The following is a 16,904-nucleotide window of genomic DNA, read 5'->3' on the forward strand; positions in this document are numbered from 1 at the left end:
GATGCTGGCAAGAAACCATCGAAATGAAGATAATATTCAATGTAAATATATATTATACTTATCAAGAAATGACTCGAAGAAGGAACCAAATTTATAGATAAGATGTGACTTATTTAGCTATTATTAGCTTCTGTTTTATAAAAATGAAATATGGAATACATCCCAAACATATTTTTACAATTAAAAAACTAGGACAATACAAACAAACAACAACAACAAAAGATTATGAGAACAAAACAGAACTTTGATAACCCAATTAGAAATTTATTTGGCATCCAAAAGGCTACTTTATTTTATATCCAGAGAAAATTCTGAAGATTTTTATTCAAATGTTAAAGTCACACTTTAAAAGCTCATGCTTATCCTTAAACAAAGTAACTACTTATATAAGTAAACTATATTGTATTTATTGTAACTATGAGATAGTTTATATTAAGGAAGGCATTACACAGACTAGTGACAGGAGCTCCTAATTGAGTTTATTATCATGAAATATATTCATAAAAATGTAGAAGACATACTCATAAAATAAAAGTATATAATAAATAGAAATCATAAACAATGAAATCACATTTCAGTTTACTTTTAATCATTGATAGATTTTATAATCCTTAATATTTAATTCTCTGGTTAAAGTGGAACTGATGTATCAAAATAATAGTTTTACAAGATTATAGGATGAGCAGAAAGTATACTTGCTTACTATTTCTATAATAGTAAAATAATAGCAAATGTAAAATATTTGCTACAATTTAAACAAACATATAAAAAGGGAACAAAAAGGGCAAAGGGGACATGTTCATAAATCACTGTAAATCAAATTAGAAAACAGGTTTTGTTTTTATTTACATAAAATAAACAGACCTTTCATTTGCCAATTGTTAAAGTTTTAGGTGACAAAATGTTGATTTAGAAAAGTATTTTGTTCAGGAAAAAATAAGTTAACTACTAACTTTATCCCATTTAAAAAGAAAAAAAAAGTAAGACTAATCAAAGATTACACAGAGATTCAATAAACAATGCATTTAAGGGTAAGCCAGTATGAAATGTTTTTTTTTAGGAAACTCACTAAGAATATCACAGTGATTCCACACGTGCTATGGTCCTTTATACAGAGTTGAATAAATTCATTATTTTCTCAGCAGTTAAATAAACAAAGTCTGCGTTCCCTGAATAATAGGAAGATTTGATGCATGTGCCTGCTGGCTCACTTCCTCTGTCCCATTTGCGAGCTTCAGTAACTGTTCCCCACAGAGCACCAAAGGGACACAACAAACACGTGAAGAGATCACTCTCATCCCACAGAATGAGCTTTACAGTAACTTGGATCTCTACACGAAGATGTAAATTCAGAGCAACTTACCCGATTCTCTGCAACAAAGATAGTAAAGTTTGCAAGGAGTGAAAATCATGTAATACTTCGGGGAAATGCAGGATGCAGCTTCTGCTCCAGCCTGTAAATCGGACTGCACTGACATTCAGTGTTACTGAATGTAACAATCAACTGTTACTGACAAAGCTCGCGAGAGTTGGCAGCAGCAACTTGATCTAGAGGCAGCCAATCTTTACTTTCTGACATCTGTTCAGAGGCTAATGGTATAAATGCAATAGTGATTCATTTACAGAAGTATTACAGGATGCATGCTTTACAATCGCAGGTAGTCTTCTAAGAATGAAGAAAAAAGCATAGAAGGCTCTTTAACTAAAATAATCTGAAATGTAACAGAAAATGCATGTTTCTTTTAACACTAAACTTTAAAAATAATTTCCTTTTTTTAAGAATATACATATTTCCTATGCTTGTCTTAAGATTTAAAGATGTATACATCATTCTAAAGAAGTGCTATTATCAAAATCCATTATAGCTTCAATCTGTGCTAATTATGTAGTTAGAGAAGATAGTAAAATAGAAAATAAGAAACAGAATGCTCTAGATATAAGCTATGTAAATCAAAAACTTAGTTCTATTAACTGAATGGATGTCTCTGATATGTATCTCCTTTCAACCCCCACACTTCAACACTTATTTAAGTCATACAAATTTCAGCATTGGTAATTTCCTATTCACAAGACCCTGCAGGCAGTCATACATGATGAGAAGCCACAATTTTCTGGTCAAGACAGGAAAAATAAAATGAATAACCTTCACCAAACTCTATAAAAGAGCCACATTTGTCAACTTGCAGTGCACATGCTCTGGAGAATATATTTATGTCTTTGGCGCTTATCTTTCTTGAAATGATGTTCAGGAAAATAATTTTTTAAAAAACCTTTAATGAACTCCTTAATCCCTATCTTCTCAATGCAATATATTCTTAATCTTCTGTAAGTGATAGCTTTCACTTTTAAATCTCTTGCTTTTGGGCTCTCTATGGACTAAACAGAAGGCATGTATTAATATTTGCAGGTGAGCACTTTTTTTTGCCTTTTAATAGAGTGTTAAATTTTCAAACAAACAAATATAATTGGCATTTGTTGTAATTCTACCTTATGCCAGTCACTATAATTGACAATTTATATTAAATATTTTATATTATTTCAACAAATATGAGTTAATATTATTAACCACCTCATCAGATGAGAAAGCTAAGGTTTCTACAAATCAGAAGCTTACTATATTTCTTACCACTAGTAGCTGTTGGAAAACAGAATTTTAATCTGTATTAGTCTGTTATTTCATGTCAACTGCTTCCTAGAGAATAACCATTTTGGTCTTTTAAAATTATCTTTTCTGTGAAAATTGCTACTTAGGCAGTATTAATTCAATAATAAATATCACGATCACAATAACTTATAATATATTTAGAATATAGTTTATGTAATAACAAGTTAGTTACACAAAAGGTACAGAATACATAATCTATCTAAAAAGGAGGAAAAGGAGATGGAGCACAGTGGTTCATGACTGTAATCCTAACATTTTGGGAGGCCTAAGTGGGCAGGTTGCTTCAGTCTGGGAGCTCAAGACAAGTCTGGGCAACATAGCAAAACTCAATTTCTACAAGAAAATGGGTCAGGCATGGTGGTGCACGCCTGCGTTCCCAGTTACTTGGGAGGTGGCTGAGGTAAGAGTATCACCTGAGCCTAGGAGGTCAAGGCTGCAAACCACGATTATGTCACTGCACTTCATCCTAGATGACAGTGTGAGATCCTGTCTCAAAAAAAAAATTAATTAATAAATCAATAAAAGCAGGAAAAGGCTTTTTAAATGGAAGTATATTGACAAATTTGCGATGGTTTTTATAGTGATGGCATTTCTGTTTAAAATATAGTAAATCTGATGTTCCACATGAGAGTTCATGGGTTCAATATACATGATTTTTAAAAATCCAAATGTCAAAATTCTTCTCTCCAACACAAGTCCACTGCATTGTTTCCTGTGCTAGCATACAGTCAGCCTATCAAACCCGGCAATTATTAAAGAATATTTTGTGTCGTTAGTGAATTCAGCAGAGCATTTTACATGCTTCCTGCATCTACTCACTGCTATGTAAAATATGTCACATATGTATATATACATATTTCATTTTCAACTTTAAACAGGAAGCCAAACAATAAAATAATTGGTTTCAAGCAGATCTTTATCTTTAACGCATGTTTAAACTGGCTGACTAGCAACATCAACTGATTACACAAGTTGGCAATTTTTCTTCTGCTCAATGTCTTTACTTCAAAGAACCACCTTCTGTTACTGTCCCTGTAGTTCTTTTCCTCACATGAATTCACAGCTATGCCACATTAGTTCATTCATTATTTTAATGCACCTCTAAAGCCTTTCTTCTTCCTGTCTTGAGAGTTTCTTCCTTGTGGCTCAACTTACAGCAGCTGTTTTGCTTCTGTGGTGTCATCATTTTCTCACACACATCCAGCGGAAGGATGTAGGTCACACACAGTGAGCTTGTTTCAGGGTTAGTAGGGAAGTACTATTCCATTACATCACAGCATGGATGGTTAATGATCCTGCTGTTAAATGTTGAGTATGCCTTGTAAGCGACACTGATGAAATACCACAAGACACTTGACACGGCATTAAACTGCTCACATTTTGCAACCATATATGCTGAAGCTTGGGTAGGACAATCATTATGGTCTTGGCTTTGTGATCACTTTCAGTTAGCCAGTCACAGTGGATTTTTGCTTTTAAGGTCCCATTGTAACTCAGTTACCACTGTTTTCTAGATAGCAGCATTCAGTAAGATTTGAGACGGTGTGAAAAACATTAATCCTGTATTATACATTAGTTTTCCTTAGGCATACTGATGCCAAAAAGTGCTCTAAACTTATATTAATTTTATTCATTTTTTTTTACAATAGCACTGCATTCTCTGAAATGAATATGGATAACAAAGAAAAGTATAAGTAAGGATAGATAGATAGATAGATAGATGATAGATAGATAGATAGATAGATAGATAGATTTTTTTTTTTCCTGAGATGGAGTCTCACTCTTGTCGCCCAGGCTGGAGTGCAGTGGCACGATCTTAGCTCACTGCAACCTCTGCCTCCTGGGTTCAAGCAATTCTCCTGCCTCAGCCTCCTGAGTAGCTGAGATTACAGGTACCCACCACCAAATCTGGCTAATTTTTGTATTTTTAGTAGCCACAGGATTTCACTATGTTGGCCAGGCTGGTCTCGAATTCCTGACCTCAGGTGCTCCACCCGCCTCGGCCTCCCAAAGTGCTGAGATTACAGATGTGAGCCACTGCATCCAGCCCAGAAAAGTATACTTCTACATTTTACATATCACAGAGAATGAAAAGATCATTTTGTGTATTCCAATTAATTTTTTAAAATATGTGTATGTGGTTATAGTTACATAGATAAATATAGTGGTAGTCAAATGGCTTATCACCATTCTTCTTGCTTTTTATCTTATGATATTAATTTCCCGTTAAAATATTTTGATTACTGTGTGATATATTATCATATGGGCATATTATGGTTCATTGTATCTCTTGTTACTTATATGATGATAATAATAATGTTAGGTAATAAATATTATTTGAAAGCACTATTCTATCCACTTTGAATACATGAATTCATTTAAAACTCATGAGTACCTTTAAAATAAACACTATTATTATCCCTATTTTACATTTGAGAAAATATAGCCACAAAGGGTTTAAGTAACTTGCTCCAAATAATACAGATACTGAGGTTAGTTTCTGACTTTTTTTATGTATTATTACAATAGGCATTTTGTATATTGATATTTGAGTGCATCTTTTAATTATTTTCTTAATTTATTTTCCCAGAATTGGAATAACCGAATATGACATGGACAAAGTACATATACATATATGTGTGTGTGTGTATATATATATGTGTGTGTGTATATATATATATGTGTGTGTATATATATATTGATATATATGTGTATATATATTGATATGTATGTGTGTATGTATATATATATTTATATATGTATTCAATCTTCTGAAATCCTACACAGACTGTTGAATAGAAATAATTTTCCAGCAATTCTGGCAAAAAAGAGAAATGTTCTTATAATCAGAACTAACCTGAACATGTCTCTAGAGCCCAGGGACTAGACCCTCACAGCTGGATGTGGCAGGTGTTTGAAGGTGGATATCTCCATAGATATTAGAAATAGGTCCAGCGCCACAGGTAATAAAATTCTTTAGTGATGTTGTGGCAACTAATATGGAAGGCCTTGCAGGAAGTGACATCTGTAAGGGATAACACATAGATATTTTGGGGTTAAGGGAGAGTGAGTGATGGGAGGTCTGTGGTGCTTTTTACATGAAGATACAGATAGTTTGGTTAAAGGAGTTTTGGAAAGAGACAACAACAATTTGGTTAGACACTAGAATATTAGACTCTAAGAACAGAAATAAAATCAAGAAAAAGCAACAGCTTCTAAGGAAATGTGGTGCCAAGTGGATTTTCATGGAATTGGCAAAGCCAGCAGAATCAAAGTAAGTAAACAAATTCTGAACTAAATTGTTCAGGGCTTGAGCAAAAAAAGGAGAAACTCATTGTTTTAAAACATAAAAAAAGAGAGAAAAACAGCAAGCTTCTTTGTTTATTGCCTAATTTACTGAATTGGCTTAAATTTACTCTTCTCAAACCCTTGACTATCCTTGGAGTCTCACTCTCAGAAAAATTGCAAAGTAACACGTTATCAAATTAATCAAAGTGCTATTTAAACATCCATATTTCTAGGCCACATGCCTGGGCTTTGGTTTCAGTAGACATGAGGACGGCGTTATACTACTGTCCTCTGTGAAGCTGATAGAGGAAGTTCACAAACTATACACTAAGAGGAAAAGTCCTGGAGCCTGGATACTGAGGACATTTTTGTGCTACCATATATATATATATATGCTTTTTCTTTTTTTATTCCTTATTCTCATGCACAACCGTACCTTTTGCTTCAAGCTAATTTGGAAATACATCATATATAGTCTTTGGTAGCCTACTTTCATATAACCTATCTTAAGTTTTTCCAAAATAATGCTATGAAATATTTTTTTAACTTCATTTATATGCCTATGTATTAATTATTTGTATAGGTACAATATAATTTATCTAACTTGCTTTTATTGTATATGAAGCCTATTTTAAATTTGTCCTGTAAATAGTAACATAAAAATGGACTTAATAATTATAAATATTTTTAAATATTTCTTATTTTCTGTGGAATAATTGCTTAAAACAGAATTCTTCAAAAGGTTATCTATGCTTTTATGGCTAAGACATATCAACCAACTACCTTCACAAAACATCAGCAATTTATACTCTCACCAGATGTCTAGGAAAGTGTATGTTGTTCTCATGCTCAAAAATGCAATTTATTATTACATATCTTCTCTTTGGTCATTTCATTTGATAAAAATGTACCATTTTTAATTTATTTGCTTATAACTATTACCACCCATATTTCAGGTGTTTAAAAGTAATTTTTATTTCTGTACAATTTTAAATTTATGGAAATTTTCAAATTAGTGCAGACAACTTCTATATACTATTTACTCAGATTCACCATGTGTTAATATTTTAAGCCATTTTCAATTATGTCTTCCTTTATACGTAAAATAAAATATGTGCATTTACAAATTATTTTTTCTGAATTATTTCAGTTATTTGCAGTACCAATGTCCTTTATCCCTTACTGCTCTGGTAAGAGCTATGAACATTCCCTTTTCTCTGGCTGTAAATATAATAAGCGAATTCAGTCAACAATCTGGTAATAGAATACAAGACTATTTGTGAGGAAAAGCCCTGTTATTATGGAACAACTCTAATTTAAAGAAGAAAGACAACTAATATATGTAGAAGGAATAACACAGCAGAAAAAAATTTTCAAACCTTGATGAACATACTCATTCAGTTAAGAATTAACAATTGGTGTTAAGATCACTAGATGTATGATTAAAGGAAAACTGGATAGGTGATATTCTTGAGAAACCACACATGCTACAATCCAAATTTTATAACTAAAGCAAAGGGTAAATTTTAATGTCACAAACAGCAGAATCAATAAAATGTTAGGTAAACAATATCACCTAGTCTATCTAAAAATTTTAATTTGAGTCTTTTATTATCACATTGAAGATATGAATTCAACTTTATATTTATATGAAATAAAGAAAATAAATGAAAGAAACAAATTGTATCTCAATGGAGCACCCAGACAATTCCTGAAAGTGGAACATTCTGGCTTGGTCATTTCAACAAAACAATGAAAGTAAAGTTCTATAAAAGCCTGGGCAAAATGCAAGAGACATATTCACATGTAGTATGTGGTTCATGACCAGAAATGGGTTTCTTGGGGGGTATATTTTGGAAATTTAAATAATTTGGTGGTACTAGCTTAGAAAAAAATAACTGAGGTGAAAATTCTTGAAGAAGTGGCCTGCAGAACATTAGGAAAAATATAATCCCATTGTGGTATGCGTGTATACAGACAGACACACACACACACACACACACACACACACACACACACACATACAGAGAGAGAAAGATTTGGAAGAATAGAAATTAAATGACTTTATGCTGAGATTATTTGGCAGAGATATTTATACAAAATCATGGAACCAATTTATTTTTATTTTACCTTATATTTAAGAAAATCAGGAAGAGAAGGAGCTGCCAAATTTTCATTATTGAAATGATATAAACTTCATGTCAAAGCAAGTTAAGAATAATAAAAAGCCAGCACTTTGGGAGGCCGAGGCGGGCAGATTACGAGGTCAGGAGATCGAGACCATCCCGGCTAACACGGTGAAACCCCGTCTCTACTAAAAATACAAAAAATTAGCCGGGTGTGGTGGCGGGCGCCTGTAGTCCCAGCTGCTCTGGAGGCTGAGGCAGGAGAATGACATGGACCTGGGAGGCGAAGCTTGCAGTGAGCCGAGATTGCACCACTGCACTCCAGCCTGGGAGACAGAGTGAGACTCCATCTCAAAAAAAGAATAAAAAGAAAAGAGAAGTTGGAGTTTGAAGAAACTGAGGCAATGAGATTTTAAGGGGAAATGGAGTAAACAAATTGAGAAGAAGACTAAAGATAACAAATTAAAGAAAAAGGAGCAATTTGGGAAAACACTCTAGTAAGAGTAGAAGTTTTGGGGAGGTAGAAGCATAATAAAGACTTCTAGAAAGATATTTGTGGTGAAGTGTAAATCTCTCCTGAGAATCTTCAAACTTGTTGGGAGAAACCAACACTGTTTTTTAAAAGTTCTGGAGCAGATGTGTATGTGGGTTTTTGTGTGTTTCTGTGTATCTGTGTGTGTGCATGTGTGTGTGTGTGTGTGTGTACATGTGCTACAGAGACAGTGGATACAAAAGTATCCAGAGTTGGGCTTCAAGGGATAAAATGGTACAGTCTCATTTAATAAAATAAAGTGGCTGAATATTAAATATGTTAATTAATTAAAAAAATAAAATTGTTATGCTGTTATGTTTCTGAGGTAGAAAATTGTACCATTTTATATGATTTCTTCATTTCTATAATTTGAAAAGTTTCCTAATTTGCATATAATATGTTCAAGTAAAAATAACTTCTTATAAAATAAATTTGATCATCATAAGATCACATTTTGGAGCCATGTAGTCATTTCTAAGATGAGAGTTAAAGAAGAGCATCCAGTGGCACCCTCCACAGCAGGGTCTCACCTTCAAAACCAGGGTCATCTGATGCTGTCTTCTCAGACCTTTTTCTCTGCCTCAATGTTTGTCTTCAGTCTTCTTTCCCTTTATGATCTTTGCAATATTCCCAGATATCTGTCTTTCTGTTATTTTTTTTTGAAACTGTGTTTTATTACTTCAGAATAGCTTTGTAAATGCCAAAATTTACATCTTATTTCTTGGCGAGAGTCAAAAGCTACAATGCAGAAATTGTGAAGTGCTGAGATTCACCTTTGTTTTGGACTTGGATCACCAATGTAATGCCAAATAATCTGATATTTAGCTAAACACTGTATTGCTAGTATATGACTGCAATTACTAAATATAATTAGGCAAATAATAATCTTGATATGTCTTAGTACAATCTGTATCTTAACATTGTTTTTCAGTCTGCTCTTATTTGGTGATCATATTCACAGCATGATTTTATCATAAAAAAGAGATTTACTCAGGGTGTATTTCTAAATACATAGAAGCTTATTTTGCTGGCCATGAAAAAACATCAGTATAATTTACTGCCTCCAAGTAATTGTTTTATTTCTGACTTCCTCCTTAAACCCAATTAATGGTACTTTAGCCCTTTTCTGTATCATCATTCTCAAGTCAGATTTTTGGCTCTGTTTAAATGATCAACATGACATAAAACATAAAGATTTGTGTTACAAATCCCCAGAAACATGACTGGAAGGGACAACTTATTTGCAGGCCTCACAAAGTATTCTTCTGCAAATAGACAACCACATCTAACTGATTTTGATGGACAAATTGTTAAAACTATGTCTACATTAACTTTGTAAATTTAAATCAGTAGTCACAGAAAAGGCATGAAAAGCTCTGTGATGATTGTGTCAAATTAACTGAGCAAATGAATGCCCTAATAACTGGGAAAACTTTTTTTTCTTGGTCTGTCCAGAGGAGATCAGCATTTGAATCAGTAGACTGAGTAGCTCTCACCAATATGGGCAGGTGTCATCTAATCCCCTGAGACCTCACCTAGAGAACAAGAAGGGAGAGAAACAGTGAATTTGCTCTCTCTTCTTGAGCTGGGACATCCATCTTCTGCCCATCCTCTGCTCATCTTCTGCTCCTGGTTCTTGATTCTTGGACATATATCATCCCCACTCAATTGTCAAGCCTTCAACCTTGGACTGGAAATTCCAACATTGATCAGTTCTTCTGGATCTCTGGCCTTCAGATTTGGACTGAATTACACCAACAGCTTTCCTGGCTCTCTAGCATGCAGATAGCATATTGTGGGAATTAGCCTCCATAACCATGAAAACCAGTTTCCATAACAAATTACATCTTCTCCATCTCTATATATCCTATTGGTTCTCTTTCTCTGGAGAACCCTGACTAATACGAGATCTCAAGAGAGAATATGCATTTCTGTCTTGCCTATTTCATTAAGTTTTGGGGAAAAAAATCACATGGAGTAATGCACAGAAATCTTGTTATGATATTGCCAAAAGTTCCATTTATCACCTACCCCATCTCTTATCCTATAGATATTTTATAATTTTCACATCTTTGTAAAACACAGAAGTATACATGTTGAAAATCACTTATAAACTATTTCTGGATTAAAAAAGAAGAATCAAATTGATATTACAAAATAATGTATAACAAAAACACTACATATAAACCCATGGTAACTTGCAACTGAATAAATATTATTGTTAAAAGAAAACTGATAGATGTAAATGCTTGTTGGAAAAGAAACAAAATTGTAAACAGTGAAGAATCCCATGCAAGATCTAAAGAAAAGAATGATAAAGAAAACCAAGAGACAATATAACATTAGAAATTGTAGTAATGAGAAGAGAAATTAATAAAATAGAAGATGGGAGAATGACAATGGGAGCAGCAAAAGAAGAACTGAGTTCTTTGAAATATTCCTATCAAGTATCTGGGAATAATTATAACAAAACGTAAACTTTGTATGATAAATATTTTACATATTTATTAAATACATCAACAGATGACCTCTTCTACCCCAATAGAAAACTATATCGTGTTCACACATGGGAAATCTCAGTCCTGTTAGATGTTCAGTCTCTATTTGTTACACAATTCCAAATAAATTCCCTTCAAAATTTTTAACAAACTTGAAAATTCACTTGAAAAGTTTTGAAAAGTAATGAGCTCAAAATAGCCAATATAGTTTTAGAGAAGAAAAATAAAGAAAAATTATTTTTTCTCATTAGATATATTTAATAACGCACTTCAATGATTAAAATTACATAGCATTTGGGTATATTGCATTTGGATAGTGATAAATAACCTTGTAGAAGAGAATAGAGATTCTGTATCCTCAGTTGTATATAAGGATATATTATATGGTATATTAGAGGGATATTAGAACATGACCTATGTAACAAGTGAAATGAAACAATTGTTCATTATATAGAAAGCATTTTGATTAAATTTCTACTTTAACTATAAACCATACACAAAAATATTTCTGCATGAATTTAAGACCTATGTATGAAAAACAAAATTTTAAAATTAAAAAAGCATGAGACTACTTCAATGGCATTCAGGTAAAGGCAATTTTTCTAAATAAGACACAAAAGGCCATTATAGAGAAACATTTAATTGGAATCATTAAAATTCTAAAATTACTAAGAAAAGCTTAAAAAGTTAAAAAATACACAAAGACAGAAAGATGCATATAACAAGAAAGAACTATACTCACAATGTAGAAAGAACTAGAAATTAAAAATAAGAAGACAACTCAAAGAAAAAAATGATAAAAAGATCTAACAAGCAGTCCACAAAATGGAAAGCCTAGTGGCCAATCAACATGAAAAATCTCAATTTTTCTAATCACTGATGATATGAAAATTAAAAAACAATTAGATGCCAATTCACACAAATAGAAGTTGTCCCAATTGTATGTCTGTTATTGCTCAGTATTAGCCCAGAAGGGAACTAGGAATGTGAAAACATGTTACTGAATTTTATGTTGGTATAAATTTTTAAAAATATTATTGAATATATCAACCCTAAAATCAAAATTCTAGGCATATACACTAATGAAACTGATGCACATATACACAAAAGTCATGCAAAAAGTCTAGATTTTTATAATTTTTTAATAATATAAAGATACTAGGAAGGACCAGATTATGACTAGAAAAATTTTCATGGTCCTAGAGTAGAATAGCATGTAATAATCAAGAATAAAGATAGGCCGGGTGTGGTGGCTCACGCCTGTAATCCCAGCACTTTGGGAGGCCAAGGCGGGCATATCATGAGGTCAGGAGATCGAGACCATCCTGGCTAACATGGTGAAACTCCGTCTCTACTAAAAATACAAAAAAAAAATTACCTAGGCGTGGTGGCAGGTGCCTGTAGTCCCAGCTACTCGGGAGGCTGAGGCAGGAGAATGGCGTGAACACGCGAGGCGGAGCTTGCAGTGAGCCGAGATCACACCACTGCACTCCAGCCTGGGCGCCAGAGCAAGATTCCATCTCAAAAAAAAAAAAAAAAAAGAACAAAGATAAACATCAATACCAAAAGGCTGAGAGAAAACATTGGCATGTGGAATGGCATGATGTATTTTTAATACATTTTAAGTACATACTAATTTTTGTTTTGTTTACCAATGCATATGCATTTGCTTGGATGAATATAATATTTGGAGAGTTGCTATATATGGAGAGATAATATATTTGTAATATATCTATACTATTTATTGAACTTGTTGACTCTTGACTCCTCACCATAGCCCTTAGAAAATTTTGAATTTTAAATTTATTTGTACGTTCATTATTAGTTTTGTCTTTTTCCCCATAGTTACGGATTTTAAAATGAGAAGAAGGACCATGTCCAGTCATAGTCCACTAGTGCTCAGCCCTAACAGTGCAACTCTGGTGGTCATTAAATAGTTATTGAATGAATAAATCCCCATATTGTATACTCCCAACCACATTTGCTATTTTCTTTTTCTAATAATTGTATACTTATTATTTAAAGTCTCTTTGAATGTTCATTTATTTGATTTATATATTCTGAAAAATTATTCCATTCCATTTCAGTTAAATCTTAATGTATTTTTCTTCTATTATAGTTTTTTATTTAAAATAATAGTATGTGATTATTTTCCCTCTCTAGTTTGAAATAGAAAATTTAATAATTATAAATTACTAAAGTTACTAAAAGGTATAAATACCTTTATATTCTTAATTTAATCATTATTCTCCCTTCTTAATATACTTTCATACTATAAAATATGAATTTGTTGACTCCATTTTGTGTTCTACTACTGTATATTTTCTTTTTTATATATTACACTATATTTGGATCTGCATGTTTTATGTTGAGGTTTTCTTTTTTTTTTTTTTTTGTAACCAAATAATATGAACTTTTTTCCTTCAGCCTTTATTTAATTTCTGGGGTACATGCTCAGTATGTCCATGTTTGTTACATAGGTAAATGTGTGCCATAGTGGTTTGTGGCACAGATCAACTCATCACCTAGGTATTAAGCCCAGCACCCATTAGCTATTCTTCCAGATGCTCCCCCTTCCCCTGCTCCCCCAAAAGGTCCCAGTGTGTGTTGTTCCCCCACAATGTGTTCATGTTCATGTGTTCTTATTGCTCAGCTCCCACTTATAAGTGAGACCATGAAGTTTGATTTTCTGTTCCTGCCTTAGTTTGCTAATAATCGTGTCCAGTTCCATTTATGTCCCTGCAAAGGACATGATCTCATTCCTTTTTATGGCTGCATGGTGCTCCATGGTATATATATACCACATTTTCTTTATCCAGTCTATCATTGATGGGCATTTGGGTTGATTCTATGTCTTTGCTACTGTGAATAGTGTTGCAATGAACATACACATGCATATATTTTTATAATAGAATGATTCATATTCTTTTGGGTATAAACACAGTAATGGGATTGGTGGGTCAAATGGTATTTCTGCCTCTAGATCTTTGAGGAATCACCACACTGTCTCCCACAACGGTTGAACTAATTTAAACTCCCACCAACAGTGTTAAGTGTTCCTTTTTCTCTGCAATTTCTCCAACATCTGTTGTTTCTTGACTTTGGACCTTTTTATTTTTCCAGATGAAATGTCATTTTTTTTAAAAAAAAAAACCTAATAATATATCCATCCATTAGAATTTGGCTTATACAAAAGCAGCAGAAAACCAACTTGTATTAGCTTAAGACAGCATAGGTTTTATTTTTCCTACATAAAGAATCTGGAGGTACATGGCCATGAAAGGAAACTAAAAAGTGAAGGTGTTTGTAGTCTGCCATATTGCAACCCTGAACAGAATTTGTATTTTGTTAGTAAGGAAAAGGCAAAATTTGCATAGTATAGAAAACTATTAATATTTACCATTGTGTAGTATTTTTAAAAGTTCCATCAGTTAATTTCATTAATTAAGGAAAAGTGTCTTCTTATAAGTAAAATGGATATTGCTCAATTTATTTATCCATGTACCTAAAAGTTAATGTAAAAGAATTATGATATATTTTAAAATATGGTTTATATCCTATGTATGTTTGTATGACTTTAGTTAACTTTAAAATAATTGGCAATAGTTTGTAAATATATGACCAGAAAAATATTTTTATTTTATTTTTTTTTTTGGAGATGTAGTCTCACTCTGTTGCCCAGGCAAGAGTGCAGTGGCACGATCTTGGCTCACTGCAACCTCCACCTCCTGGGTTCAAGCGATTCTCCTGCCTCAGCCTCTCGAGTAGCTGGGATTGCAGGTGCATACCTCCATGCCCAGCTAATTTTGTATTTTTAGCAGAGCTAGGTTTTCACCATGTTAGCCAGGCTGGTCTCGAACTCCTGACCTCAGGTGATCCACCTGCCTCGGCCTCCCAAAGTGCTGGGATTACAGGTGTGAGTCACCGCACCCAGCCAATATTTTTATTTTTATTGCTAAGCATATTCTGTTTCCTAAAGCACAAATTGTAGTGCCAATAATGATTAGTCCTATTTCTATTTTTCCTCCTTTTCATCTGCCTAAAAAATATAGGCATAATTTTAAGTGTAAGTTGTACTCAGTGCTTAGGTCAATTAAACATCTGAAAAGGCTGGGGTAGGTAGTCACAGAAAACAAAAGGGATGCACTTAGAGTAAATACCCCATTGTTGCTTATGTGTTAATTTTCTTATGTCACACTCCTATATTCAAATTTATAAAAGGGACCTAATTTTGTTTGATTTTGTGAATTTACAAAGATAAAATTCACCTTGAAAATTTCCTGGCACATAATATATACTATATAAAAATTTGGTACTTCCTTGACTATATTAACGAAGTATAAAATATGTCTATTCTTTTTCTTAAAACTTCTTTCAATGTACAGTGTGCCTCTTTCTCTAAGAATTTCATCGTTAAAAAGAGAAAACACACTTAAAAAATGCTACTCATCACTGGGGATATTTTTTGAATTAATTCATCTATTATAGGCGGTTATCTATTACAGGGATTTGTCAGTACCTTTCCCCAGGGTATTCTCTCAGCCAGTTTTATTTCAACTGGATGCACTCATTGAAGCAATTTATCTGAAGATTGAGCATATCTCTTTTATCTAAGGAAGGCAAAAGAAAATCTGGAACATCAAATTCAGAAAGATATTCCTGAATTAGTTAGACACTTACCCAAGGTGATTATGCCGATGGTTGTGTTCATGAAATACAATGGCAAAGGGAGACTTCATGGAATGCATAGGTGCACGTAGGCATTAGTAATCATGGCTCCAATCAAAACCTTACTGTTTTTGCTTAGAGGAAGGTTTGTATAAAATTTTAATATACCACACCCAATCTTAGTAACAGCTGATTATTTATGATACTTTGAAGGCAGATCATTGGCAATGTTTTGAGAGCTACTTTAATCAGAATTTACGTTTTTACTTAAATTTTACAATATTTAATGGGGCTCAATTTCTGTAATCGAAGACTTGAAGTACATTTGTCTGGGAGACTTCTGGTATATGCCTGTTTTCTCTGTATTTTTATCAGTAACACAAGCTTTTCACTCTAAGATATTTAATGACCAATTACATAAACCCCTACTGATGGTAAAAAGAAGTCAATGAGAAATGCTATAACATATGTCTACGTGACAGAAAACAAATATGAACTCAGAGTTTTTAGTAATATATTTTTGTGTAATGATATGGATATTAATGATTTATATATATTCAAGAGGAGAAAAACAGTATCCTTTTTGTGAGATCACTCTGTAAACAAAGACAGATCTTCAAAATCCCATTAGCGTGATTACTTTTCATCATGTTTTCTTAAATTACCAAAGCATTTCATCACCTGTTAAGATAAAGCAGTTCATGGCATCAGCCTGGCACAGAAAGGATTTATTGACTATGTAGTCTGGAATGTTACATAGTAATGAACATCAACCCTGCTTGTTGCCACTCACACTTCACCTTGCAGTGTTGCAGCTGTGCTTAGCAACAGAATGCCAGATGGCACAGAGACATCAATTGATTACTACTCAAGAACAATGTCACTTACCAGAACCGACGACAGATAAATTGACAAAGACAATGCTATGTTTGCAAGCCTGAATAAAGAAGCACTTTAAGTAGATTTATGGCTGCATTTTAAAACATATATTCTTTGGAAACTTTTGTCCAAGGATAAAGCAACAAACAATTATATGCACATTCATGTTTTGCTAGAATCTTTTTTTTTACTGCTTAGATTTCTGTGCCGGTCTACACATGTAGAAGATAATATATTAAATCTTTTTG

General features: G+C 33.0%; 1 protein-coding gene across 2 annotated transcripts in view; it reads right to left on the reverse strand.

Moving 5' to 3' along the window:
• The window catches only part of BCHE (butyrylcholinesterase), a 68,288-nt gene extending 66,789 nt beyond the window's left edge, over nt 1-1,499 (reverse strand). The window contains 1 exon segment of one of the 2 annotated variants that reach the window (NM_001134037.1): nt 1,364-1,483. Coding sequence is in view for 1 of the 2 variants with exons in the window: in XM_054550474.2 (XP_054406449.1) it covers nt 1,364-1,478 (115 nt within the window). In the remaining variant the exon portion in view is untranslated. 2 annotated transcript variants of the gene reach the window in all.
• Nucleotides 1,500-16,904: the final 15,405 nt, after the last annotated feature.

Source organism: Pongo abelii, chromosome 2, assembly GCF_028885655.2.
Source record: "Pongo abelii isolate AG06213 chromosome 2, NHGRI_mPonAbe1-v2.0_pri, whole genome shotgun sequence".
Classification (NCBI taxonomy): domain Eukaryota; kingdom Metazoa; phylum Chordata; class Mammalia; order Primates; family Hominidae; genus Pongo; species Pongo abelii.